The following is a 26,998-nucleotide window of genomic DNA, read 5'->3' as shown; positions in this document are numbered from 1 at the left end:
TCATGGTGAGGGTGTCAGAGCCTGGCCCAGGCTGCCCAGGGGGTTGTGGAGTCTCCTTCTGTGCAGACATTCCAACCCGCCTGGACACCTTCCTGTATAACCTCATCTGGGTGTTCCTGCTCCATGGGGGGATTGCACTGGATGAGCTTTCCAGGTCCCTTCAACCCCTGACATTCTGGGATTATGTGAAAACTAGCAAGGGACATTTTACTTCTGCTTTTGAATGAAGAAAAAGGACAAGGCATTTTAATTACTGCATCAACTTTATTTGTGTATCATAGGTGTGTTGCACTCAAAGCTTAGGACAGACAAGTTGAGTATAACACCGAGTGTTGTTCCAGATGGAGAACAAGGCATCATAAGAGCACGCAAAGAAACGAGCTGTTTCCATGCAGTGGAATTTTCAATATCCCTCCGCAGTGAGGTTTTCACAGATATTAACGCCCAGAATGCTTGGAATTCCTGCACTGGCACAGGCGCTGGTGTTCGTTGGTGCTAAAAGAACCAAGAAAATGAAGATATTATCAAGCTACAGGATTCCTGTATCCAGCAAGTCTGTTAAATACACAAATTTCAAATCCCCAATTATGGCCCTATTGGAAGCTCCTGTTGGTCTCGATGTATACCGTGGAAAACGTCTGTGGTGTAACTCAAAGGGAGGAAATGTCTGTATGGGCTTAAATCAGCTCTGTGCTCCTCCTTTCCCATAACCCGCATACGGCAGGTATCATATACTGCCGTGCAATAGATGCCTTGTGGGACCATCATACCGTTGGGGCATAAGCTGGGTACAGCAGCTCACAGTGGCTTCCTCTGACACCAGGAAAACCACTTGGGAAAAGCTGCTGCAGATATTTAGATGCCTACAATGAAAAACTGCTTTACTGGATCTTCCGAATCATCCCAGAGCTTTACCCTTTCAATCCTGCTGGGTAGTTTACTCCTCTTTGCTAAAACAGGGCAATATGTTCCTGCCTCAAAGGTACCACGTGGACTTTAGTTTAAAGGATGGAAAGGTGTTTATGCACTGTAACAGAAATGTATCTTTCTGATCATGGAACTTACGTTGAGTGTTCGAAAGCTGGTAGATAGGCAGACCTGCGCAGAGGCGCTCAATGGGTTTACCATAGCGAAGCCAGTCTTCCATATCCCCCAACCTGGAATGGCCAGATTGAAACTCTACCCACACGTTGTCCGGAGAGTATACTGTCCTCATGGTCTGAAAAGAAAATGTTAGATATCATCAATAATGTAGGTTTGGTTCCATTCTACTAGGACACCCTTTGAGAAAATCCCCAAATCTAAGGTCACCTTCCTTTGCCTCACACAAAGCACGAGCTAAAGAAGCTACATGTTGTTAAATAAATATTTTCTATCTATTCAGAAACAAAGTTCACTAGATACAAATTCTGTCAATATAGCAAAACTGAGGTGTATTACTATCACAATAAGTTATGTTAATTAGCAGTACATTTTGCTGTAACTTCACTACTGTTAGGCTGTCAGAAATCAGGTCAGAACTCAAGTTCAACTGCAGAGAATATTTCCAGTCACCTGCACAAAACCTTTGCCTGAATAGGCAACTTAAGGTCTGGTCGAAGCGAACTGATTTCTAAATTCTGTTCTGCAAACAAAATAATTTCAAGTTCTGTCAAGCTCAAAATATCCACATGACAATGAAAGAAAGGAAAGGCCTGTCTGAACTCACACTGCGAGCACTTCAAAACAGTTAAATGATGCTAATTCCAAGGACAAGGGATCTTACAGTTTTAGTCACAACGACAACCCACTGCAAAACTGCAGAGGACGCCATAATCGCATTTAATAATCTTAAAACAATGTTCTATATGATATACCCTTGAGGTTCTATGTTGTCAGTAAGAGACATTGCTCAGAACAAGCTGTTCCTTGGATACAGTACAGGTTTCACTACAAAGTCACCTGTCTCTCAAAAGCCACGCGGCCGAGTCTTTCCAGCTCTGGGATGCGGTCCTTATCTAGTTTCATGATAAAGCAGGCGTTCCTTGAAAATAACCTTGTTGCAACATACCCCTGTGATTCAAAAGAAATAAATATAGAGAGTTAATTAATTAAAAATGGCTACCACTAATATTAGTTGATTCTCTACTGTTTAGGACAATCTAGAAGAAAGATGAAGTGGCTACACATGCTACTACTGTGGAATGACTCTGCATTTACACTGTTGCCTTTGGGGAACAGAAGCAGCATGGGCACACTAATGTCTGTCCAGAAGACTGGAAAAATCTTCCCTGCTGCATTTACTATCCTGTTCTCAACCCTCTCGCATTGAGGTCAGTGGCATTCTTCTCACTTTGATGAATCACCAACACAGGTTTCATTATAAGTCTTTTAAACTGCACCATCATATGAGTGAAACAGATGGAAAGGCAATGGAGTCTTCAAAGAAACAGCGTTTCAGGGCAACTCATGGTGAGAATACACTAAAATAATTTCTGAGTTTAAAAACTCCCTTAGAGATTAAGCGTCGGTAGATTCTTAGATGTACTTACAGTTGAGTAGTCAAAAATGCTATCAGAGGAGAACACGCCAGAACGGACATGGACATCGACAACGCGATTCCCACCGTCGATGGTCATAGTTCCAGTGACGTAGCCATTGACAGGGTCCAGCAGGGAAAAGCCCTTTGGCAAAGAAAACAGAAAATCATTGTTGATCATCTGGCTTGCACCTCTAAAAGGTGGAATATAAACAAATGCTTTCTCTCAGAGAAACAAGTACAATTGCTTTATGTAAACACTAAATCCCTTAAGAGCCCTCTAGCAGTCTCAGGAGGCCCTTGAGGTGGAGATTAATTATCCAAGAGCTCATCAGGGTGAGAGAGGAGGGGACATTGCAGGCCGAGGAGAAACAACGTGGAGCAGCCCAGTTGTTATGTGTGGCAATAGGGACTGTCGGGAGATAGCAACAGTCTCCACATTTAAGCTTGAACTAAGGGGACCTATGGCCCGACCCCCTTCAAATTTCCTTTTTACCGTGCACCTGCACACAACTGCCTCTTTGGCTGATAAAACTGTCACCTTTGGCAAATATTATTTTTCTCTACACTTGGCAATAAGCTTTTCTTCCTGCATTTGCCCTTGGCCCCAGGATCTAACATATTTTTAATGAGTACATGCACTAGGAGGCTTATCAGTGTACTTACCTCCAATGCAGAAATCGGAGCCCAAAGGACTCCCAGCAGAACGACGGCTGCAGCCTGCAAAAGGACCAAGAATTGTCACTCAACAGAAACACTGGGCAGTGCTGTAAAAATAACCCCGTTCATTAATTGAGGGAAGCAGCTGTAGCATTAGATTGAAAAATTACCCACTTACACATGTGTATTAGTTAAAAACTATCACAATTCTCATTGTAAAATTCTTGCTATTAGGCTGTTTTGTCTGTAACTGAAAAAGTAGAACGATACCTTAACCGCTACGCTTTTTGTATTTTTCAAAAGTGTTTTTTTCTCCTTGATTTGCCTCTACAACTGTAATTATTAAATTATAACTAAAGCCCCCTTCTGAATTGTAATCAAGCTCTACACTCTTTGCTCAAGCGATGCTGCCACCAACTACAAGGGGATCCGCACACCCAGGAAATGCACGTTTCCCACTGAACAACCCAAAGAAACAATACACAGATCATATTAGTCCCAGTACTGTACCGCTTCCCCAAGCATCTTCTCTATTTTTTAAAAATAAAGAGCTTTTTATAATAGAAGTTCAGCAAAAATGGATATACTCACAAATCCGTTCATTTTTCTTTCAGATAAGCACAAGAGGCTGCAGAAAGGAAGAATGCAAGAAAAGCCCAGAGACCTTCAACTTTTATATCTTGCTGGAGGTGTGGGAAACACTTCCCAGAACTTTTCCTCATGACTCAAGCAAGCCCATATCTCCAAGCCACACTACCGTAAGCCTCATATCTGAATTTTGGCTTGACACAGATAACCTGACCCCAATATGTTAAAAGCACTCAATAAGTCAGCTTTTGTAAAATCAATCACTCCACAAATGGCTGTTATTTACTGGTTTAAACTTTAGAGGAGTTCCCACTCTTCTGGTTCCATTTTTTTAAATATTTAACAGGATATTGTCCAGAATTAAATAGCATCAGGGATAACTATGCTATTCATTCACACAAACTGCATTTTGTTTTCTCAAATATAATCCCTAACAGCTCGATTATCTGCAGACAAATGCTGGAAAGAAATATCTACGTCATGCTGGTTCTTCCATCTAATACATGCACAAACTCTTAACAAGAAGTGCTGCTTGTTTTCCATCAGTTACCCTGACATATAAAACACACGCATGAAATGAGTGGTGTAAGTAGGAATAACAACTGTGCTTCACAAGACAACCCGAGGAACCTCTACCCTCCTCAGCATGCAAAGGAGGCACCTGAAACTTGAGACGACGTGCGGTTCACACAAGGTCACAAAACAAAAGGAGCAGGATGGAGATTCCTTCTTTATAGCTACCACTGTTCTGTACTTTATGAAAATATAATAACTGCATAATTTTGCCATGGGAATTGTTGTCCCATGTCTACGACCTTGCCTGGACTCCTCATCTGTGACTCCGTATCAGCCAGTGCCGGAACCTTGACAAAAACCACATTCTACTTTCTACTAGAAACTAATAATTGAGGATTATTCCCTTCTAATAAAACAAAAACTCAACCTAATAGCCAACTGATTCCTGTAACGTCATGCATCGGAAAAAAGATGAAAGAGGTTGTATGGAAATCTCTCTCAGCAAACGGGCCTCAAGGAAAACAACAAGGAAACCGCACACATTTGCTTTATTCCACCTAACCCCACGTGGAAAATGTTATCTCAAGTGTAACAAAGCTGTGCTACTAGGCAGTATATCAGAATACGTATAAACAGATATCAAGTTGTGACAAACACAGATTAGATTGGTGCTCCCCTCCTCCCGAAAGCCGGCACTGGCCCTTCTTCTCAAAAGATTCTTTGTTTCTAAGATCACAGATATGTCAGAAATAGAGTAGATTTCAGCAGTCAAACCTTTCATAGCAGGAGTCTAACAGGGTTCAGGCACCACAAAAAAGCTTTAGCATGTTGTAAATGCTTTTAAACTAAAGGTTAAATTAACTTTCTATTAGTCATTGTGTCTTCATATACTCATTTCTTTTGAAAAAACACCCAAGAAGCATAAGCTTCTGCTTTCTTAAGCATTAATATGTTTAGGCCCAGGTAAGAACAGAGCAATATCTGAAATGGACAGTTATTTAGCGGAGGAGAATTACAACAACAGCCACAACCTCATGTATTTCAGCTTACATTGGACTGAGTGTTGCTGATCCAATCAGACAAGGCCAAAAATTCAGGATTAATTTCTAAAAAGCATTTGATAAATTGATTTGATTGGTCATATTAGGGAAACCAACAGAAAATGGAATTTGAGTCAGGTTCAGAACAAGTAATATATTGTTACAACACAATAACATTTATTGTCACAGTGAACTTAATTTGTTATTGTCATAAGGCCAAATATTTTCAAATACATTCTAATTCACCCTGAAGAAACATGGTTAAACTACAGAATTACTTCTAATCTAAGTAAGTAAAATTCCCAGAAGAATTTGACCCATTATTTGGAGCTGTCTTGGAACCATTTAAACAAAAGAACCTTGAACATCAATTGAAGAGAATAATTGTACCATTTCAGTTTAAGTCTAATGACCAAACAGGAATCACAGAATCCCAGCATGTCAGGGGTTGGAAGGGCCCTGGAAAGCTCATCCGGTGCAATCCCCCCATGGAGCAGGAACACCCAGATGAGGTTACACAGGAAGGTGTCCAGGCGGGTTGGAATGTCTGCACAGAAGGAGACTCCACAACCCCCTGGGCAGCCTGGGCCAGGCTCTGCCACCCTCACCAGGAACAAGTTTCTTCTCAAATTTAAGTGGAACCTCCTGTGTTCCAGTTTGCACCCATTACCCCTTGTCCTATCACTGGTTGTCACCAAGAAGAGCCTGGCTCCATCCTCCTGACACTCCCCCTTTAGATATCTGTGAACATGAATGAGTCCCCCCTCAGTCTCCTCTTGTCCAGCTCCAGAGCCCCAGCTCCCTCAGCCTTTCCTCACCCGGGAGATGCTCCACTCCCTTCAGCATCTTTGCTGCCCTGCGCTGGACTCTCTGCAGCAGTTCCCTGTCCTGCTGGAACTGAGGGGCCACAACTGGACACAAGATTCCAGGTGTGGTCTCCCCAGGGCAGAGCAGAGGGGCAGCAGAACCTCTCTGACCTACTGACCACCCCCTTCTAACCCACCCCAGGTCCCATTGGCTTCCTGGCCACAAGGGCCCAGTGCTGGCTCATGGTCCCCCTGCTGTCCCCAGGACCCCCAGGTCCCTTTCCCCTACGCTGCTCTCTAATAGGTCATTCCCCAGCTTACACTGGAACCTGGGGTTGTTCCTGCCCAGATTCAAGACTCTACACTTGCCCTTGTTCTATTCCATTAAATTTTTCCCGCCCAGCTCTCCAGCCTGTCCAGGTCTCTGATGGCAGCACAGCCTCCAGTGTCACCACTCCTCCCAGCTCGGTGTCATCAGCAAACTTGCTGACAGTACATCTCCCTCAGCACCCACGGGTAATTTTAACTTGTAAGGGAGATGGATTCAGGCAAGTTAAGGTGAGATTATACAATCATAACAAACTCTCCTGGTGACTCATGGGGGTTTTTTCAGGTATTTTCTTTTCAGAAGTATTTACTTTATCAGGGAGGGAGCAGGCAGTGGGAGAAAAGTAAAGAATGAAGCAACACCTCACAAAATCAACAAAGTTCTCTATGCTTCCATTCACATTCAGCTGCTCACACCACACACGAGATAAAGATGGGGCGGCACAGTCTAGGAAAATAAAAAATATGTGGCACAAGGACAGGTCAAACAGAATTAATCACATTCTGTAGTTACATAATAAACGAAGTTTCAAGAATGAATCCAGAGATAATTTCAGCAGTTGTACTCTTACTGGAGAGTAAGGCCTAGAAAAACATGGGAAAACATGGACGTGTGTACAAAATTAATTTGAGAAAAGGGTTAAAACCGGAACAGCTTTTGGGAGTTTGCTGTACAGTGGTACAAAAATTTAGGATGGAAATGGAAGAGCTTTAAAAATGAAACAAACTTGTATTGAAAAAAGAACAGCGTCTCACAGAGTAAAAGCTCCTTTCCCTGCCCCTTTTCCTGGCTTCTACCACTATAATTAGTTTGTTAAGCCATTCTTCATGTCAAACGCTCCAGCTGCCTGTGTTTGCCGTACAAACTACTCAAGAAATCAGAAGCTGATGGAAGATTTGGAGATTCAAGATCCCTAGCGTGACACATTACTGTAATGGCCAAATTGGCTACGGTTGTTCGAAGCAGCAGACAAAGCGCTTGCCAACTCATCGCTAATGGCACCGCAGGGATTAGCATTATACCGTGCAGTTTCCTAAGAATTAGATGATTAATTAAGTTTCCAGAGAGGATTTCGTGACATACAAAATAAGACTTTGCTGTGTATTTTGGATCTTGGAGGCTAAGGACATACCTGTCTCCATTTGGCATCCACAAACCTGGCCAATTAGGAGGTCTGTAAATATTTTCCCTTTATAATTTATCACTTTCATTCAGCATATTTTGCACCTCGTGCAAATTGCAGAGTGGGTGCAAAAGAGATGAAAAGCAGAGCTCTCCACTCAGTGCTGGCAGATTGCTGCACCTCCACACTCACCACATCACTTCGTAGCAGAATGAAGGGGTAACTGGTATAAATGAGAATTGGAAAACAAGATTCCCAGGCTTTTCCAACAACAGCTGCAACGATGATGCTCAGCAATCGCTGACAGTGGAGAAGTTAGTGCAGAGACATTAGTTTATAAAGCCACTGAGTTCCCATCCTGCCTTTCTGGCAACAAAAAGGAAACTTTGAGGAAGTTGACGAGGCCTCTACAGACAGCTGAGAGCGGCCTCACAATCACAGGCCCTGGTTGTGGTGGGGGATTTTAACCTCCCTGATGTCTGTTGGAAGGACGACTCGGCCGGCAGCCACAGTCCAGGAGGTTCCTCCAGTGCATTGACGATAACTTTGTGATGCAAAGGGTGGAGGAGCCGACTAGAAGAGGTGCACTGCTGGACCTCATCCTCACTGACAAGGAGGGGCTGGTTGAAGCGGTAAAGGTTGAGGGCTGCCTTGGTTGCAGCGACCATGAGATGGTGGAGTTCAGGATCTCATGTGACAGGAGTAGGATAGCAAGCAGAATTGCAACCCTGGATTTCAGCAGGGCAAACTTTGGCCTTTTCAGGCAATTGCTGGGGGAAATCCCATGGGCAAGGCTGCTTGAAGGTAAAGCGGCCCAAGAGAGCTGGTTAGTGTTCAGGGACTGTTTCTACCGGGCACAAGATCGGAGCATCCCGACACGTAGGAAGTCAAGGAAGGAGCCAGGAGACCTGCGTGGTTAAACAGGAACTGCTGGGTGAGCTCAAGTGGAAGAGGAGAGTTTATAGATCATGGAAGGAGGGGCTGGGCACTTGGGGAGAATATCAGGCTGTTGTCAGAGGGTGTGGGGAGGCAACTAGGAAAGCTGAGGCCTCCTTAGAATTAAACCTGGCGAGAGGGCTCAAGGACAACAGAAAGAGCTTTTTCCAATACATGGCAGATAAAACTAACACCAGAGGCAATGTAGGCCCACTGATGAACGAGGTGGGTGCCCTGGTGACAGAAGATACAGAGAAGGCAGAGTTACTGAATGCTTCTTTGTCTCTCTACTCTGCCGGAGCCTGTCCTGAGGAGCCCCGTACCGCTGAGGCCCCAGAGGAAGGCAGGACAGTGAGGGGTTTGCCTGGGTTGATGAGGACTGGGTTAGGGAGCAGTTAGGCAATCTGGACATCCACAAATATCAGGGCGAGTCCTTTGCCACGTAGGCACAGAGCATTGCTACAAGTTTTAGTAGGAGTCTATTCGCCGATTCTGATTATTTTTTTCTGTTTAAAAGTTACTATAAACTACACTGAATTAATTACATACTAGAAAGATGAAAGAAAACTAGTCCTGGTAGGTTCAATCAGGCCGGTATCCAAGCCTCCTCTTATCAGAGCACTTCCCCAGGAAACCCGTCACGCTTCTGTGAACACAGGGCACGTGCCAATAAGATAAACTCATTTCAAGATTTAACTTGAATCTACAAAACTGGTTGTGTCTACTCTTGTAGTATTAGCCTTGTACTCAGAGGCATGAGATCTACTCTGAGGATTCAAGGCCCTTTGCTGCTGTGTTCCAAGTACAGAGCTGCGCACCCAGATTCTAACTCTACAACAGGTGCCCATGCACATGGGCACTGCTTGGATCTGCTCTGTATCTAAAATCAAAACCTCAGGCTGAAAAGTTCACTCTTGATACAAAATACTTCAGAACACCTTTTCCAAGGGGTTTACTAAACTGGGGCTGAACATATTTTAAATCCCACTGTTTTTTCAGGGATCTTCTTACCTGTGCAAAGTAAATCACTGGGGTTAACACTAATTTATATGAATTGATGGATCTAGTGTAAGCTCATTAATAAAGAATTCTTCTGCATATTGGAAATAAGCTTCAGCTAGACCTCACTTCAGAAAAGCCCTGAGCACGTACACAAACTTCAACAGAAAGTCAAAATCATTTTAAGACAGCAAATAAGTGGATGCAAGACAAGCAGTCACAGTGTTCAGTGTTGTGAATCTCAACTGTGCATTTCAGATTGTGGCGGCTTCCTGTGTAACCTCATCTGGGTGTTCCTGCTCCATGGGGGGATTGCACTGGATGAGCTTTCCAGGTCCCTTCCAATCCCTGACATTCTGGGATTCTGGGTTTCTGTGACGCTTAATGCATCTCCCAGCTTTTTTTATTCCATTAGAAGCTTACATGAATCATGTCTTGCTCTTCTTGCAAGAAAAGATCCTGCTCAACAAGGACGAGGCCTGAGCTTTATGATCTAGAACGATCACTTCAGTAACTCAGGTTGTCTCATCACCTTCCCTTGTTTAATTACAATTCTAATCTAAATCCTGAGGGCCACCCAGGCCACAAGTCACAGGACTTTCTCCTCAGTTCTGCTGCTGCTTTTCTCACATTCTGGATGCTGAGACAACCTGATCTCTCAGGGATTTTTTTTTTTTTTTAAACAGAAAAATAGATATTCTCATTCGAGACACCAACAAGAGGCCTAGCAAGAGTCTTTTGAGAAAAAAAATGCATCATCAACTGTAAACTAATAAAGCTGGAGCTACATAAATGTGCGGAGCCCTTGCTGTCGCCTCAGCCACCTCTTCCCGCCATTTTTCCCGCCCCTCGCGCTTCTCCCCTCAGGTCCCGGCGGCCCCTCAGTGTCTCCCGCCACCCGTGATTTTTATACAGTAAAAACCCTCTTTTATAAAATAAAGTGCTGGTCACAAGTAATTCTGGAATCTTTACAGTGATTCTCTGCCACAGGGTCAGTTTGCACACAAAAGAAAACTGAGGAACTTGACACAAAAGCCCAAGTGTTCATGACCCTCCCTAACTGAACAAGCACGGCTTTCAAGAAGAATTTACATCACAGAAAATCAGCTGAGGCAAGGTGAAAAACATTATTGTTGCCAGATACCAACAGGCTTGAGTTGCTTATTTATTGTAAAACAATTTCCAGTGGCAATGTTGTATTCGGGCCATGTATTTTAGTGGACTCTATGGTTACATGGTACCTTAGAGCACATTTTGGAAGGCACAAAGACTCTTATTTATTTTGTCTACTGTAAGATCTTTTTTTTTTTTAAACGCCAGTCTATCTCTGGTCTAAAGTTTGATGTGAATTTTCAAAAGTAATTAGTAAATGCCGGAAAGTTCCTATTTAAAAAAAATCCACTGCAAATGGATTCTTATCTGATAATGACCTGACTCTGGCCAAAAATCTGCAGAAGTACATTCCCCACGTTGATGAAGTACTTACAGCAGGAAACAATTTTCAGTGACACGCAGACAGAGATACAAATGACAAAATAAAATTATTTCAACACTTAACCGCTCCACACCTAATGCTGAAAACATATATAAAGTGGATGGTTCTCGCTGCTCATTCCACCTGCACCAGCATCCGCTCTGCAGTCAAGATGAAACTCACCGTGAGTATGCGGCTTTTCTCCTTATAAACTACAACTTTGATTCAACACCCTTGCCTTTCTCTCTCTGAAGTGTCTTTAGCAAAGTGTCTCTAGAAAAAGAGAATTCTCTGGGGAGGGTTTTGTCCTCCACAGTGAGCAACTCAGACCCCGTTAAACTAAACAGACCAGTAGGTAAGGATTTTGTTAAAGGTTTAACTGCACATTATTCGATCTACAGGAAGCCTAAGCCATGTCCATTTTTGTCAACGCTTTTGCACGCCTGGAGCAAGGAAAAAGGAAAAAGGCCCTGGGATTCTCCTGACCAGCTGTGTCAGCCAGAGCTGCAGTTACACTCTTGGTTTTGCTTTTCCTTCCAGGTTGTGACCACCGTCCTGCTCGGACTCTTGCTGACTCCAGCCCTCGCTCAATACGTGAGTACAGGGACCAGCTCTCACACACGTTGCCGCTGTTTCTCTGGGCCCTGCTGCTGGAGCTTTCCTTGCTTCTGTCCCATCCCTTGGGCACAGAGAAATCTGAACCGTCTTTCATGCATAAACCTCTAAAACCACCAGATGACCGTTGTAGGAAACAAAAATTATTCATTGAATCTATTAAAAGAATTCTTTCAGCTACTCCAGAATGTCACAGCCTCAATTCTTTGTCATTTTGACAATACCCTGCTCACTAGAGGGGCTCCCTGTGAACCCACATTTCTTCTGTTATAGCTGTGATTTTCTAAAGCTTTGGGGAGAGAACTGACTAACTTGCAAGTCTAAAGTGTTTTTCCATTGTGTGTTCTAGTTTCAGAACCAGCAAGTCACCAGGGAAATCAGGGTTAATGGCGGCGTCCAAATCCTGAGCATCAACAGGGAATTGCGTGTGGTCACTGTCGAGCAAAGGAGCGAATTTGGGACATGGAAAACCATTTGGAACTTCAACACGGTGAGCGGCAAAGAGCAAGTTTGTGCAGAAAATGCACAGGGAGACGAGCTCTGCTAAGGCTGACTAAAATACAGGACTTGTTTCTTTAGTCTTAACATTTTCAGCCCTAGTATGTCGGTAACAACTCTCTGCATTTATGACTTTTTGAATGTGATTTTAATTCCAATCTTAATTATTGGAAAGCTGAATTCCTAGTTGTCAATAACTTTATTTTCCAGGGCTTTATTGCAACTGAAGTGTTCCCAGAGAGAACTTGCTTTATTTCCACAATGAACAGAAACCTGATACCCACCTTTGAGACATTCCCCTCAGTGGTTGAGGGCTTCCAGGTAAGACCATAAAGGAGTTGTTACAGCAATAACTCAAAGTAAACTGATGTCAGAGACCTTGCAATTCTCAAAAGCTTTAAACCAACCATTTAGATCACATCATTTACAATAACATAATTTTGGACTCTGAAAAGTTAGAAAACCGAGGCTGTTTTATGGTTAGAGAGTTTAGATTATTGGCATGGTACTCTTCATAATCTCACTTTGCTCCAGCCTAGGAAGAAGAACTAACCCAGTAAGGAGGGGTCCCAAATAAGATCTGAAGCTTTGAAACCTTTTTGAAAAGAACTCTGCACCACAGTAGCATGAGTTCAGTCCACAGAATTAGCACAGACATTGTAAAAATTATCTCAGCATCCAGCATACTAAGCTTTTGTAGACACTGGCTTCTCCTGAAGTCTGGGAGCTGAGTCCTTATAAAACTCCAGGCTGTGAAGGGCAGGAAGGCCTGGTGGGGAAGGAAGAGGGGAGAGCTCCATCAGTACAGGCTGAGCAAAACCATTCCCCTCGCGCTGCAGTTCCAGGCTGGTTGGTAGTGAGGTCCATCTCTGTGTCCATGAAGCTCATCTCAACTCCTTGCTCACCAGCAAGAGGGCAGCACATTGCACTGGGATTTCAGGAACTCTGGGACAGAACACACTCCCGAGGAAAAGACCAAACACCGAGTCATTTTTCCAGACACAGGAACGTGCACAGCATTAAATGGACCAAGACACTGATCTTGCTGCATTCTGTTCTTTGATGTGCAGGGTCTGAAGGGTCAAATACAACCGACACGTGTGATCACATTCCTCCTCAGCCAGAGACTTGTCCCTGACCTCAGGATTTACGGACCTGACATCTTCAACATGTGCAGAGAGGTCACAACCGTGGTGGCTACTCCAGTTCCCGGTGAGTACAAATTTATTATCTCTGCAATTAACCGCTACAAATAACTTGCGTTTCTGTGGATGCCATAAGCATACTTTGATCACTTGCAAGGGAATTTATTTTATTGTGGGGGGGGGAAAAAAGTATTATTTAAAAGTACAAGTAAAGGAACCACATTTTACTCAGAGGAGTTAACCCTGAAGCAAAGTACTCAGAGCCTTACTGCAGGCTGATTGTCTGCAAACCCTGTATGACAAAGATGCTCTACAGATCAGGTGCAAGCTGTTGCATTCAGACACAGCAGCATTTCCAGCCCCTCATGTTCGTTTTTCTCTTGTCATTGCTTTGGTACTTGAGATGGCTCAATTTGATTAAAACACGAGTGCAATGTGCCAGGTATTAAGGGCTGCACACAGATCACTTAACACCTTATCTCATGGTATTTGTTTTTGCTTTTCTTGTTTGTAAAGAACTCCAACCCATCTACAACGAAGGAGCCTGCACTAGACTCAATGTCCTGAACCTTGTGCAGCTGAACTACTGCCGTACCAACGTCAACATCAAGGTCTGAAAATCTCACCTTTCTGGAACCACGTACAGATGCTCGATCGCTGCTGCACAAAGCCAACCCCGATGCTGTTCTGCCCTGACATCTCCTCTGCCAAGAGTTCCCTTCCTGATGATTCTAATGCTGAAACAGGTCAATTGTTGACCACAACTTTCAATAAAGCGCCTTAGCATGGATTAACTCTGGCTACTTTCTCATTGCTGTACCCTCCATCATCTATGAGCACATTCAGAAACGTAGTTTGATTGTACCTACCCCTTTTGAGCCCTTCAAATGCTCTTTCAAAAGCCTGATCTTGACACAGGGCACAACCGCAGAGGCGGGCGAGCATCAGAGTGCGGCCATCACAAATAAGCCACTGTCCTAGACAAGAATCAATAATTCAGAGAGTACGAAGCCAATGCTAAGGATCTGAAAGCAGAGAAGTTTAGAGGGAATTAAAGGACAATTTTAAAAAGCACTAGGGTCATTAAAGGCTAAAGCTTTAGTAAGGCACGGTCCCTGTAGCTCAAAACTTTAACATCATAATTATTTCCTCTGTTATAGTAAAAATGGCAGGATGCCCTGGGTTACCCAGTGAATACAAATCTCTCTCTCAGAACACCAGCCCTGCAACATCCCGCAGTTTCTGTTCCCCTCCCACCCATCCCCAGAGGTTTATTCTGCAGCAGCTGGGGAGGAGACAGAGTTCACTTTGGCCCATCTCCGGCCAAAGCAGCTGATTTCCCTGCATTAGCACACACCAGTCCCCGTAGAGGAGACACACAGGAGTTTGTTGCTGCTCATCTCCTCCCTTTTGCTGTTACACAAATTCTTGGAATCCCCTTACATACCATCAGTTCTCCTTTTGCTCAAGGACACTAAATATGACAGAAAGAGGCAAGAATCAAAGCTGCTGAGGGATTTTCACTTTATTGATAGTCACTAGACTCTATCCTAACAACCCTTCAGCTCTCATCATGCCCTGCTCTGCCTTGGTAGTGGCATTTCTCTATTGAACTCCCTTCCTAGTGGAGAATGGAAAGAGACATTTTAGCACTAGTATGTGTGTTTTAATGCCAAACGTTCATGAGTGAAAGAAAAGGAAATGTCGCCTACTTAACAAACCAATGAAACTTCTCACAGCAACAGATATACAGCTTTGATGCTGATGGGATTTATTTTTAAATCCTGTAGGATTATGTGAAATGTAGTCGGTAAAGCTGCATCTTTCACTCCATGCAGCTCTGCTCCCTCCTGCTGGCCACATGTGCATGTAATTGTGCCTTAAACCAGGGAAACCCAACTGCAGGAGATCTGAATATTCATTTAACCAAACAGCGCTACATCAGAGCTGTTTGCGTGTTCCCCTGCTCAAAGTTAGATGTGTGTTTCCAGATAATCACTGTTACTTTAGCCTTCACTGTTTCAGGATTCACACACCTTAATGTCTCCAAGGGGTTAATTTCTGCTGTGCAAATATCTGATGAGACTGAACAGACTGTGAAGGAAAATACTGAGTTTGCATCTTGGGAGTCACAGGGAAATGAGAATCCGGACACCTGTGCTGAGGGTTGGACTCAGTCTCTGGAGCATTTGGAGTTTTAGCTCTGGTTCCTAGAACATGGCTTTAACTGAATGCTGTCATTTAAGACGGGAGGTCAAGCTCAGCCACCCAGTTTTCAGAAATGCAGAGAACCAAAAGCTCCTAATGATTTCCTCAACATTCGCTCCAAACTCATGATCAGTGGGAACCAGGCAGACCACCTTTGAATTCAGTTAGAGAGAAAGACGCCACTAACAAGAGATGTCCCTTGAGTAGACTGGGCTGAATTTCGTCCAGCTATAAGTGAACGTAAAAACAAACAAACAAAACCAACACAAACCACAAACAAACCAAACCAGAGGTGCAGATGTGCTGCAAGGCTGCTCCAGCCCTGGGAAAATGCTCAGAAATGGTTCAATTAAAGGCAAACAAAACGATAGACCTGCAGCACTGAGAAGCGAGGGCCGGCTGTTGAGGAGCACACAGCCTTGTTACACAGCCCTGTTTCCTACAGCACCAAGCAGAGGGGACAACAGCTCGTCTGACTGCACCCCTGCTCCTGGGCAGGTTTGGGCAGCAATTAAACAGCACTTGGAAATCAACTGCATGGCTACCTTAGATTATGCTCAAATTATTCCCTACACCACATTTTCTACTGTTTTAGTTCCTACATAATTACAGTATTTTATTTAGCACATTACAAGCAATATATTTCCACCTGCATACTTAGCATAATATTCCCCTTCAGGAATATATGCAGAGTGAGCACCCTTGTTACAAAAGCTTCTTCTGGAGCTGCTTTTCTCAGTGTCACAATAATGATGCTGCTATTACCAGCTCATAAAGATACATTCTTAAGACAGGCCTATGAAGAGGACTAGCCCTGAAAAAAGCCAGAGTTAAACAGCAATGGACAACTGGGCAAAAAGACCCAGACATCTGTACTAGACAATTAAAAAAAATAAACGTTTTGCAATGTTGCTGCAGCAAACAAGGCAAATAAGCTCTCATGCTCTGTATATGATTACCAAATATGGAGAAATATTAAATTCCACATTTTAAAGAATAGTTGATGTAAAATGCCCGTTGGCTCTGCTCCTCCCTTCCTCATTTCTTGTCACCTCTAGTTTATGATCCCTTCCTAGAATTAGCCTCAGTCCCTGATCAGGTACTATTGTCATAAAGCAGCTCTGATGAAGATACAGGGGCCGTGCCTGAAGACTGGAGAGCAGATCCCCACTGACCAAACCCAGAAAGGAAGGCTAACAAAAGAACTCAGTGATTTCTGTGATTTAGAGCCAACTTCACAATTTCTGCAAACTGACTTAACATTTTTAACATAGCGAGGTTACCACCTCTGTTGATTTAAAGGATAGTATCAGCTCTAGATAAAATATCAGGCCAAGTCCTTTGCCACGTAGGCACAAAGCATCGCTACAGGTTTTAGTAGGCATCTATTCTCTGGTTCTTTTTCATTTAGAAGCTACTATAAAAGACACTGGAGTTACCATAACAAGTTATTTTTCTTTTATTTTCTTCCTGTATGTAATGAATTCTATCAGGCCGGTATCCAAGCCTCCTCTTATCAGAGAACTTCCCCAGGAAACCCGTCACACTTCTGTGAACACAGCGCACGTGCCAATATGATAAACTCATTTCAAGATTTAACTTTACGATATCACTGTATAAAAAGTAAGAGTACACACCAATTGCCAGCAGATCGTGCCTCACCTACCATCACAATGAGGTTCACTGTAAGTACTTGTATCACTTTCTCATAAAAATCATGAAGGTGGACAGCTGGAAAAGTATTTGGAGTCTTTCTTGGCGTCTAGTGAGCCATTACTGATTGATGTAGGGATTATGGAGTAAAAATGACAAATGGGTCATTACTGCACGGGTGAAATGTCACTTTTGGCAGGGACCTCACGCCGTGTGCCTACTCAAACGTGCAAGAGAGAAGTGCTGTGTTACGGGGTGAGACGCACCCGTGGAACGTTGGGAGGGCAATGTCCTCTCATTCACGGCTCTGATGCAAATCAATAGTCTCCACTGAGCATGTGCACAGAGCTAAACAGGAAATAAAAATGTTATGACAGCAAATAAGTGGATGCAAGACAAGCAGTCACAATATTCAATGTTGTGAATCTCAACTGTGCATTTCAGATTGTGGTGGCTTCTCTGCTGGGAGTTCTCCTGGCTCCAGCCCTTGCTAACAGGGTAAGTCCGGAGCTGTGTGTTCATACGCTGCTGCCATAGGAACCTCTAGCTGTGGCCTCTGAAAAAGCTTTTCTGAAAGGGATGCTGGATTTTAAAGACTGATACCTAGCAGGAAACTGCCTTTTTTTGGTTGTTATTATTACACCACAGAAAATGTTTCAGTGCTTGATAGATCAAGGGAAAGAGACACTTGCTAGATATGAAATCAAAGCTTGTCTTGAGGTTGGTATAAACACTGAAAATAGTTCTGTTCAGGGAAACAATACTGTTAGCATGAAGGATCTGAGCACAACATACAGTGAAATACTGTAAATAACCCTCTGCCTACAAGGTCCTGCTGGGGAAAGAGCAAGAAGGACGCATTTTATTTTCCCAGAAATTTTTCTGCAAGTCTGGCTCTGCACATCCCATTTAGTGCTTAACTTTAAAGGGAATTCTCCAGAGTTTAAATGAAACCATGTTCTTTTCCACCCGGTCTCATAGGCCTGCAGGGGAATAGAGCCGTGCTGTTAAAGCTGCTCTGTCTTGCTGAGCTGGATGCAGCAGGCACAGGAAAACCAGGGCTGGATAAAGCATGAATGTGAGGTTTGACCCAACAGCACCAGTGGCTTCCCAGCCTCCCCTCTGTGGCCAGAAATTATCTCTCCCCTTGAAGAACAGTAATTGTGCAAAGCATGGGCACTACAACTATTGATTTATTCAGTGAAAGACTATGGGGAATACACACACCTCAATCCTTACACCTCCTTTCAACTTCTTCACAAACCAGAATGACACGGAAAACTTTAAGAAGCACCACAGTGAGAACTCGCTCCACTACGTCATGGACACTGGGGTCTGCGTCGACTCTGAGGAGGGTTTGGAGGGCTGGAAATCTGCCTGGGACGTCAAGACTGTAAGTGGTAGCCACCATGGCTCAGAAAGGGAAAACTATTAAATGGTTTAAAAAAAAACCTAAACTTCAACAAAACTTAACAGGATTCTAGAGGAGATGCAGAAAGCGTTCTCGTTTAACCATTTGTTGCTGCTGCTGCGCTGTCTGTGCTGCAGGCACCTCCAGCAGTGAATTCCTTCGCCTGACTCAAGTCTCGGGATGACGTATCGTACACGTGGCACTGCTGGGGAAGGCAATTCACAATTCACCTGCCCTGTCCCCAGCGTCCCTCATCATTCTCCACGACACATTTACCTAGACAGCATAATTGAAAAAACAATATTTTCCTTCGCTATGACTATTTGCACTGTAGAAAGCTTTTGGTTTTTTTTTTTTTAGCCCGTCTTTCTATCTGGCAACCCACTTATCTTTCACTGTATATTATCTGCAACAATGAGCTTTTTGTATGTTAACAGGGCTACGTTGCAACCAAGGTATTTTCAAAACACGCCTGCATCGTTGCTAAAATGGGCAGGAGGTTTTTACGTGATAGACGGTTTCCTGCAGCACCTCAAGGACACAAGGTACGACAGTGAACAAAACAGTGAGAAAACAATTCCATGTGCAAAGTACTCACCCCCGACCCACCAAGAGGAGAAAAGGCTCCAAGAACCAAAGACAAGAACTCAAGGGCTGAGCCACTTGAGTTCAGGCTTTCAAAAGCTGCGCTGCACTTGAATAACCCCTTCTCCATGCCCAAAGATGCACGTACAGGTATTGAATGCCAGTTTTTATTTTTCTAAATGCACTTTCATGTGTTTGTTTCTTTGATGCTTAGGGACCCGGTTCTCGCCAATATCTCCCCAGGGGGAATCGCTTCATTATCTCCAGAAACAGACTCCAAAGCTTGCGCCGATACGGAAAACGCATCCAAGCCCTGTGCAGAGGAATCCCCGCTTACCTGGCTTACCCAACTGTGGGTGAGTATCCCAGTGACAGTGCTTTGTGTGACAAAATAAAGAGTAGCTTGTTCACCTTCACTTAAACATTATACATCCCTGTTTGTAATACTGTTATTGAAATCGTGAGGTTTCCCTATGACTTTCCAGAAATCAGCAAACGCGTACATAAAGAAAAGCAGCAGGTCTGTCCATCTGCTGCACCCAACTGCAGACCAGGCTTCTGCTGGAAGGTTTTGGGATTCAGCTGTTGACAGTCTGAGTTTTGTAGGTGGCTTCCCGCATATACAATACCAGCTTCCAACATGAAGTAGAGCTATATAAGCCACATTGTTCTCTTATTGTGTCAGTCCAAGTCTAATCAGTTTTTCCTTTTCTTTCAGGTTCAAACCTCTCAAAGCAAAATGTTTCCTGCTTGAAAGTTAAGATTAATAAACTGCCCATCTACTACTGTGATTATTTATTCCTGATGAAGTTTTGAGGAAGAATATTCTTAGAGCTTTGTACCCACGAACACAACTTTTCTCCTTGATAATCTTCTCTTGATCACTTTCTCAATCATTCACATGTCTCTTGTGAAGGAGGCTCTTGTGTCTCAGTAAAATTTATCATCAACCTACATTGGTCTGCCCTGTGTTTTGATGAATCCTTTAAAAACATGGAAGCAATTCCCAAGACAGGTTGCTAAACTAGTGTTCTTGCAAAATCCCAATTTTGGCATTTAAACTTCATCCTGTACAATTTCCCAGTGAGATTTTTCATGTGCTACTTTAAGCAATTATTCGTTGCTACTCAAAGCAAGTGGTGGTGGATCTACTGCACAACCATATGTAAGATGATATGAAATCCAGATTTACAGAAATATGTGTAGCTGAGATATTTTAACTTCTTGGTAGCACGCCAGGTACTACACTGCGTGATTTTCAAAATAAGCACTGCAATGCAGTATGGCCAACTACAAATAGACAGATGCACTGTTGCACTGATCAACCCAGAAATCAAGCTGCAAATCATAGAATACATGTATTAAATGCAGTTTGGAGTTGAATATAGATGTTAGTTCACAATGCTTGATCAATGTTTAACACAGGCAGCAAAAAAAGCATACCCATACCAATTAAAAGTGGAGTTGGAAATGTCAAGGAGTCAAACGGTGGGCCTAAAGTTGGGTTCTGTAATAGTTAGTTGACCTGAAAACTGAAGCAAAATGTCATCCAAAATATTTTAACACCTGCAATGTAAAGCAACCATATGGTTCAGTATTTAAACAAAGTTCCAGCCTGACATGCTGGGGAGTTTCAGCAGAACATCTCTCCTTTTCCAACATAAGCCTGCATTTTCCAGTGAAAGAATTCCAGAGGGGAGGGCAGAAAACATTTGCATCAAGGTCCAGCTTTTCACAAAACTAATTCAATTGCATGTCCATCAATCCCCATTTTACTATCATATTACGCATTGCGATGCTTAATATATCTCCTAGCTTTTTTTATTTCATTAGAAGTTACATGAACCATGTCTTGCTCACTGTGCAAGAAAAGATCTTTCTCAACAAGAAGGAGACCTGAGATTTACCACTAAACACAACTCCCATGATCTACAACGATCATGTCAGTAACTTGGGCTGCCTGGAAACTACAGCTCTTCACCCTTCCTCATTTAATTACAAATGTAATTTCAATTCTGAGGGCCGCCCATTAGCATTACAAAGTCATAGGACTTTCTCCTCAGTTCTGCGGCTGCTTTTCTCACATTCAGGATGCTGAGACAACCTGATCTATGAGGAATTTTTTTTTTTTTTAAGACAAAAGTAGATATTCTCATTTGAGACACCAACACCAGGTCTAAGAAGAGTCTTTAGAGAAAAAAAAAAATACTTCCATTACTGTAAACTAATAAAGCTGGACCATCATAAACATGCGTCTCCGGCTGCCCCTGCCCTGCGCCCGCTCGCGGGACTGCGAACGGGGCCTTTAGACATTAAAAAGACTATTTTCTAAAATAATGTGCTGTTGACAAGTGATTCTGGAACCTTTTCAGTGATTCTCTGCCACAGTTCGCACACAAAACAAACTGACCAACGGGACACAAAAGCCCAACATTCATGACCCTCCCTAACTGAACAAGCACGGCTTTCAAGAAGAATTTACATCACAGAAAATAAGTTGGGGCAAGGTGAAAAACATTATTGTTGCCACCTAAAGTAACAGACACCCACAGGATTGAATTGCCTATTTATTGTAAAACAATTTCCAGGGGCAATGTTATATTTGGCACCTATACTTCGGTGCACTCTATGGCTACATGGGACCTTAGAGCACAGTTTGGAAGGTACAAGGGCTTTTATTTACTTTGTCGACTCTAAGCCTTTTTTTCAAAAAAACCCGTAGTCTATGTCTGCTCTAAAGTTTGATGTGAATTTTCAAAAGTAATTAGTAAAGGCCGGAAAGTTCCTATTAAAAAAAAATCCACTGCAAATGGATTCTTATCTGATAACAACCAGACTCTGGCTGGCCAAAATCTGCACAAGTACAATCCCCAGATTGATGAAGTACTTACAGCAGGAAACAGTTTTCAGTGACACGCAGACAGAGATACAAATGACAGAATTATTTCAACACTTAACCGCTCCACACCTAATGCCGAAAACATATATAAGGTGGATGGTTCCTGCTGCTCATTCCACCTGCACCAGCATCCGCTCTGCAGTCAAGATGAAACTCACCGTGAGTATGCGGCTTTTTTCCTTATAAACTACAACTTTGATTCGACACCCTTGCCTTTCTCTCTCTGAAGTGTCTTTAGCAAAGTGTCTCTAGAAAAAGGGAATTCTCTGGGGAGGGTTTTGTTCTCCACAGTGAGCAACTCAGACCCCATTAAACTAATCAGACGAGGAGGTAAGGATTTTGTTAAGGGTTTAACTGCACATTATTCGATCTACAGGAAGCCTAAGCCATGTCCATTTTTGTCAACGCTTTTGCACGCCTGGAGCAAGGAAAAAGGCCCTGGGATTCTCCTGACCAGCTGTGTCAGCCAGAGCTGCAGTTACACTCTTGGTTTTGCTTTTCCTTCCAGGTTGTGACCACCGTCCTGCTCGGACTCTTGCTGACTCCAGCCCTCGCTCAATACGTGAGTACAGGGACCAGCTCTCACACACGTTGCCGCTGTTTCTCTGGGCCCTGCTGCTGGAGCTTTCCTTGCTTCTGTCCCATCCCTTGGGCACAGAGAAATCTGAACCGTCTTTCATGCATAAACCTCTCAAACCTCCAGACGACCACTTGTCTCCGGTCACTGTAGGCGCTTACAGTGAACCCACATTTCTTCTGTTATAGCAGTGATTTTCTAAAGCTTTGGGGAGAGAACTGACTAACTTGCAAGTCTAAAGTGTTTTTCCATTGTGTGTTCTAGTTTCAGAACCAGCAAGTCACCAGGGAAATCAGGGTTAATGGCGGCGTCCAAATCCTGAGCATCAACAGGGAATTGCGTGTGGTCGTTGTCGAGCAAAGGAGCGAATTTGGGACATGGAAAACCATTTGGAACTTCAACACGGTGAGCGGCAAGGAGCAAGCTTGTGCAGAAAATGCACAGGGAGACGAGCTCTGCTAAGGCTGACTAAAATACAGGACTTGTTTCTTTAGTCTCAACATGTTCAGTCCCAGTGTGTCGGTAACAACTCTCTGCATTTATGGCTTTTTGAATGCGATTGTAATTCCAATCGTAATAATAGGAAAGCTGAATTCCTAGTTGTCAATAACTTTATTTTCCAGGGCTTTATTGCAACCGAACTGACGTCCGAAGGAATCTGCCTCATTTCCCCAATGAACAGAAACCTGCTGCCCACCTTTGAGACATTCCCCACAGTGGTTCAGGGCTTCCAGGTGAGATCAAAAAGGATGCTTGCAGTGGGGTGTTTCCATGGGTTTGTGCCACTGTAGACAACTCTTGGATAAAATCCCACCCTAATTTTAAAGCCAATCTCAATCCCCGACATCCCGGCTGCCTACGTCTTACCATGGCCCCTGTGATTTTTCTTTGTTAGAGGATGAGATTTCCCAAGCGGCAGGACTGTTGTTCTGAACAGTAACGTGCTTGGGAATTGGCCACGGGGCCGGTTTTCCCTGAGCAGGTTTAGGGTGGCAGGTTGCTCTCTTCAGCCTCCCGGCACCTGGACTCCCTCAGGAACATCTGCCGCAGGAGCTGAATTCAGCGCTTGCCAAGGGCCCCAGAGTCACGCAGGGGATGAAAAGCCCACAGTAAATACACTGCTGAGGAAAACACCAAACACTGAGTCACCATCCAGACACAGGAACATGCACAGCAACCCATGGGCCAAGGCACTCACCGTACTGCACTGTGTTCTTTGATGTTCAGGGTCTGAAGGGTCAAATACAACCGACACGTGTGATCACATTCACCTTCGGCCAGAGAGTTGTCCCTGACCTCAGGATTTATGGACCTGACATCTTCAACACGTGCAGAGAGTCCACAACCATAATGGCTTCTCCAGTTCCTGGTGAGTACAGGCAAATGAATTATCTCTGTAACTAACCCGTATGAACTGGAGCCTTACTGCAGGCTGATTGTCTGCAAACCCTGTATGACAAAGATGCTCTACAGATCAGGTGCAGGCTGTTGCATTCAGACACAGCAGCATTTCCAGCCCCTCATGTTCGTTTTTCTCTCGTCATTGCTTTGGTACTTGAGATGGCTCAATTTGCTTAGAACACGAGTGCAACGTGCCCGGTATTAAGGACTGCCAAAGAGCGCACAGATCACTTAACACCTTATCTCATGGCATTTGCTTTTGCTTTTCTTGTTTTTAAAGAACTCCAGCCCATCTACAACGAAGGAGCCTGCACTAGACTCAATGTCCTGAACCTTGTGCAGCTGAACTACTGCCGTACCAACGTCAACATCAAGGTCTGAAAATCTCACCTTTCTGGAACCACGTACAGATGCTCGATCGCTGCTGCACAAAGCCAACCCCGATGCTGTTCTGCCCTGACATCTCCTCTGCCAAGAGTTCCCTTCCTGATGATTCTAATGCTGAAACAGGTCAATTGTTGACCACAACTTTCAATAAAGCGCCTTAGCATGGATTAACTCTGGCTACTTTCTCATTGCTGTACCCTCCATCATCTATGAGCACATTCAGAAACGTAGTTTGATTGTACCTACCCCTTTTGAGCCCTTCAAATGCTCTTTCAAAACCTGATCTTGACACAGGGCACAACCACAGAGGTGGGCGAGCATCAGAGTGTGGCCATCACAAATAAGATCTGCAGAGTTCAGATCTTCCTCAGGGAAAAGGAGTCTAATTGGTAGGATTTAGAGAGTTGTTCTGTTCCTAGCGTGGAGTCCTGTATTCCCTCTGCTCTAACAAAAATGGCAGGATGCCCTGGGTTACCCAGTGAATACAAATCTCTCTCGCAGAACACCAGCCCTGCAACATCCCGCAGTTTCTGTTCCCCTCCCACCCATCCCCAGAGGTTTATTCTGCAGCAGTTGGGGAGGAGACAGAGTTCACTTTGGCCCATCTCCGGCCAAATCAGCTGATTTCCCTGCATTAGCACACACCAGTCCCTGTAGAGGAGACAGACAGGAGTTTGTTGCTGCTCATCTCCTTCCTTTTGCTGTTACACAAGTTCTTGGAATCCCCTTACACACCATCTGCTCCCCTTCTACTCAGGCTGAGGTTGAATATGACAGAAAGAGGCAAGAATCAAAGCTGAGGAGGGATTTTCACTTTTGCGGCTGTTCAACCCCTCCAGGGATGGTGACTCCAGCACTGCCCTGGGCAGCCTGTTCCAAAGCCCAACAGCACTTTGGGGAAGTAATTGTTCCCAAGATCCAACATCAGCCTCCCCTGGCGCAACTTGAGGCCGTTTCCTCTCGTCCTGTTGCTCGTTCCTTGGGAAAAGCGACAAATTCATCAGATGTTACCAGCTGACTTCTCTATTAGCTTGCACAAAACTTTCTTTTCTGAGAAGCAGGGATGAAGTGGATCCATACCGTGACACTGATCTATACCACACTATGCTGCCCTGCTTGCTAAGGTCTTTGGGTCACTGGATCTGGTATTGTCTGACTTAAGTCGCGACCTACCAACACAAGAAAAGAGCATTTTTAAGGATGCCAGAGCAATGAAGACATTTGTGTACCATGGGACATTCCACTCTATGGCTTGAATATGAGCTAAGGAGCATCAATTCCTACAAGTTTTACTCCATTTGAAATATGGCATCTATAAATCTATATGATACTCTAATGAGGCGTGAAGAAAGGAAAACTCATGACTAGTGTAAAGCCCATGTAATAAAACTGCCCAGGTTTAAGATCACAGATATATTCCAAATATCTCAACGCGACCATTGCGCTTGCAGGCTCTTGGTCTGCTCAGGGACTCCAACCATTCCATCATCTGCACGGCTTTTGAGACCACGGAATAGCCCTGGGGGATGAAAATTTGGGTGTGAGTCGCCATTGTGAGCTGGCAGCTCAGAAGGCCCCTGGTATCCTGGGCTCAGCTTGGGCTGTGAGGTCACAGAGCCACTCTGTGTCACACCTGGTGTGTAGTGCTGTGCACGGACACCGCTCCGGCAGTGCTGGCAGCGGCAGCAGCGGCAGCAGCAGCATCTGCAGCGGCAGCAGCTTTTGCAGCGGCAGCAGCGGAAGCGCCAGCATTTACAGCAGCGGCGGCAGTGGCCAAAGCAGCAGCAGCATTTGCAGCAGCAGCGGTCACAGCAGCAGCATTATTTACAGTAGCAGCGGCAGTGGTCACAGCAGCAGCAGTTATTTGCAGCAGCTGCAGTGGCCACAGCAGCAGCAGTATTTGTGGCAGAGCTCGTGGCAGTGCCACAATGCAGGGGTGGGGGGTCACCTCACTCTTTATCCTCCTCCTCCTGGTTCTGCAAGCCCAGGAGGTCGGGGCAGCGCCGTGCGGACAACGGGAAACTGGTAGGCAGGAGGGCGGGGGTGGGCACCCAGCGCAAAGATTTCCAGTAAGAAATCCTCGAGGATCCGTCTGTTTGTCCATCCAGTCCTTGAGGGGTGTTGCACATGGCAACAGCATCTTGAGAGCTGCCAGGTGCCAGCAAGCAGGTCATCATGGACCCTCTGCAGCTTTGGGAACCTCCACCCACATCTGGGTCCCACATCCTTACCTGACCTCCCCTCCAGTCACCGCTGGTCACTGAGAAAGAAGCAGATTGACAAGATCTAACGGAATGTGCTTGATTCCAGATGTGCCTGTAGCCGATGGCCTTGCGACTCCTCAGCCGGCGCTTGTCCGGGAGCATCACGGCAATCCCTCAGGTCTGTTACTTGAACCAGTGAGCATTTAGGGTTTAATATTCTGAAGATGTCCATTGAAATATTTCCTGGGACTTTCTCTGTTATGTCTGTCTGCAGACACGGCTGGACGCAACGGATTTCTAGGGTACCAACTGGCTTCCGGAGCGGACACTCAGGGCCGTCTCATGGGTACGTCATGGCTTTTTGCTTCTTTCGGGAGCTGCCAGCTCAAAGCTCTTCAGTGATGACGGTATCAGAGTGTGTGCTGGA

The 26,998-nt window shown here is 44.4% G+C and overlaps 3 protein-coding genes across 5 annotated transcripts; 2 read left to right on the top strand and 1 right to left on the bottom strand.

Annotated features, from left to right (window-relative positions):
- Window positions 1–291: 291 nt before the first annotated feature.
- On the bottom strand, window positions 292–26,998 carry GKN2 (gastrokine 2). 3 transcript variants are annotated; one of them, XM_082072680.1, is made up of 6 exons: window positions 26,599–26,998; window positions 3,185–3,238; window positions 2,532–2,663; window positions 1,942–2,052; window positions 1,066–1,219; window positions 292–495 (listed from the first exon to the last, which is right to left on the bottom strand). In XM_082072680.1, exons 1-6 carry the CDS (start codon window positions 26,731–26,733, stop codon window positions 404–406), a joined length of 678 nt encoding a protein of 225 aa, XP_081928806.1. In that variant the 5' UTR covers window positions 26,734–26,998; the 3' UTR covers window positions 292–403. The 3 variants fall into 3 exon arrangements, with proteins under 3 accessions (XP_081928806.1, XP_081928808.1, XP_081928807.1); XM_082072682.1 differs by lacking the exon at window positions 26,599–26,998 and adding an exon at window positions 3,770–3,852; XM_082072681.1 differs by lacking the exon at window positions 1,942–2,052.
- Window positions 10,722–13,875, top strand: LOC309450087 (gastrokine-1-like; the record flags this gene model as incomplete). The annotated part of the gene is made up of 6 exons (XM_082072751.1): window positions 10,722–10,751; window positions 11,529–11,582; window positions 11,953–12,093; window positions 12,312–12,422; window positions 13,172–13,313; window positions 13,763–13,875. The coding sequence occupies 6 exons, from the start codon at window positions 10,722–10,724 to the stop codon at window positions 13,861–13,863; spliced, it is 579 nt and encodes a 192-aa protein (XP_081928877.1). The 3' UTR covers window positions 13,864–13,875.
- On the top strand, window positions 17,494–19,955 carry LOC309449998 (gastrokine-1-like). The gene is made up of 5 exons (XM_082072586.1): window positions 17,494–17,605; window positions 18,375–18,500; window positions 18,956–19,063; window positions 19,318–19,459; window positions 19,822–19,955. The coding sequence occupies exons 2-5, from the start codon at window positions 18,429–18,431 to the stop codon at window positions 19,917–19,919; spliced, it is 420 nt and encodes a 139-aa protein (XP_081928712.1). The 5' UTR covers window positions 17,494–17,605; window positions 18,375–18,428; the 3' UTR covers window positions 19,920–19,955.

This window comes from Streptopelia decaocto (assembly GCF_964273445.1).
Source record: "Streptopelia decaocto genome assembly, chromosome: 25".
In the NCBI taxonomy this organism is placed as follows: Eukaryota; Metazoa; Chordata; class Aves; order Columbiformes; family Columbidae; genus Streptopelia; species Streptopelia decaocto.
The sequence above is the reverse complement of the archived record's forward strand: the minus strand, read 5'-3'. Positions and strand labels throughout refer to the sequence as shown.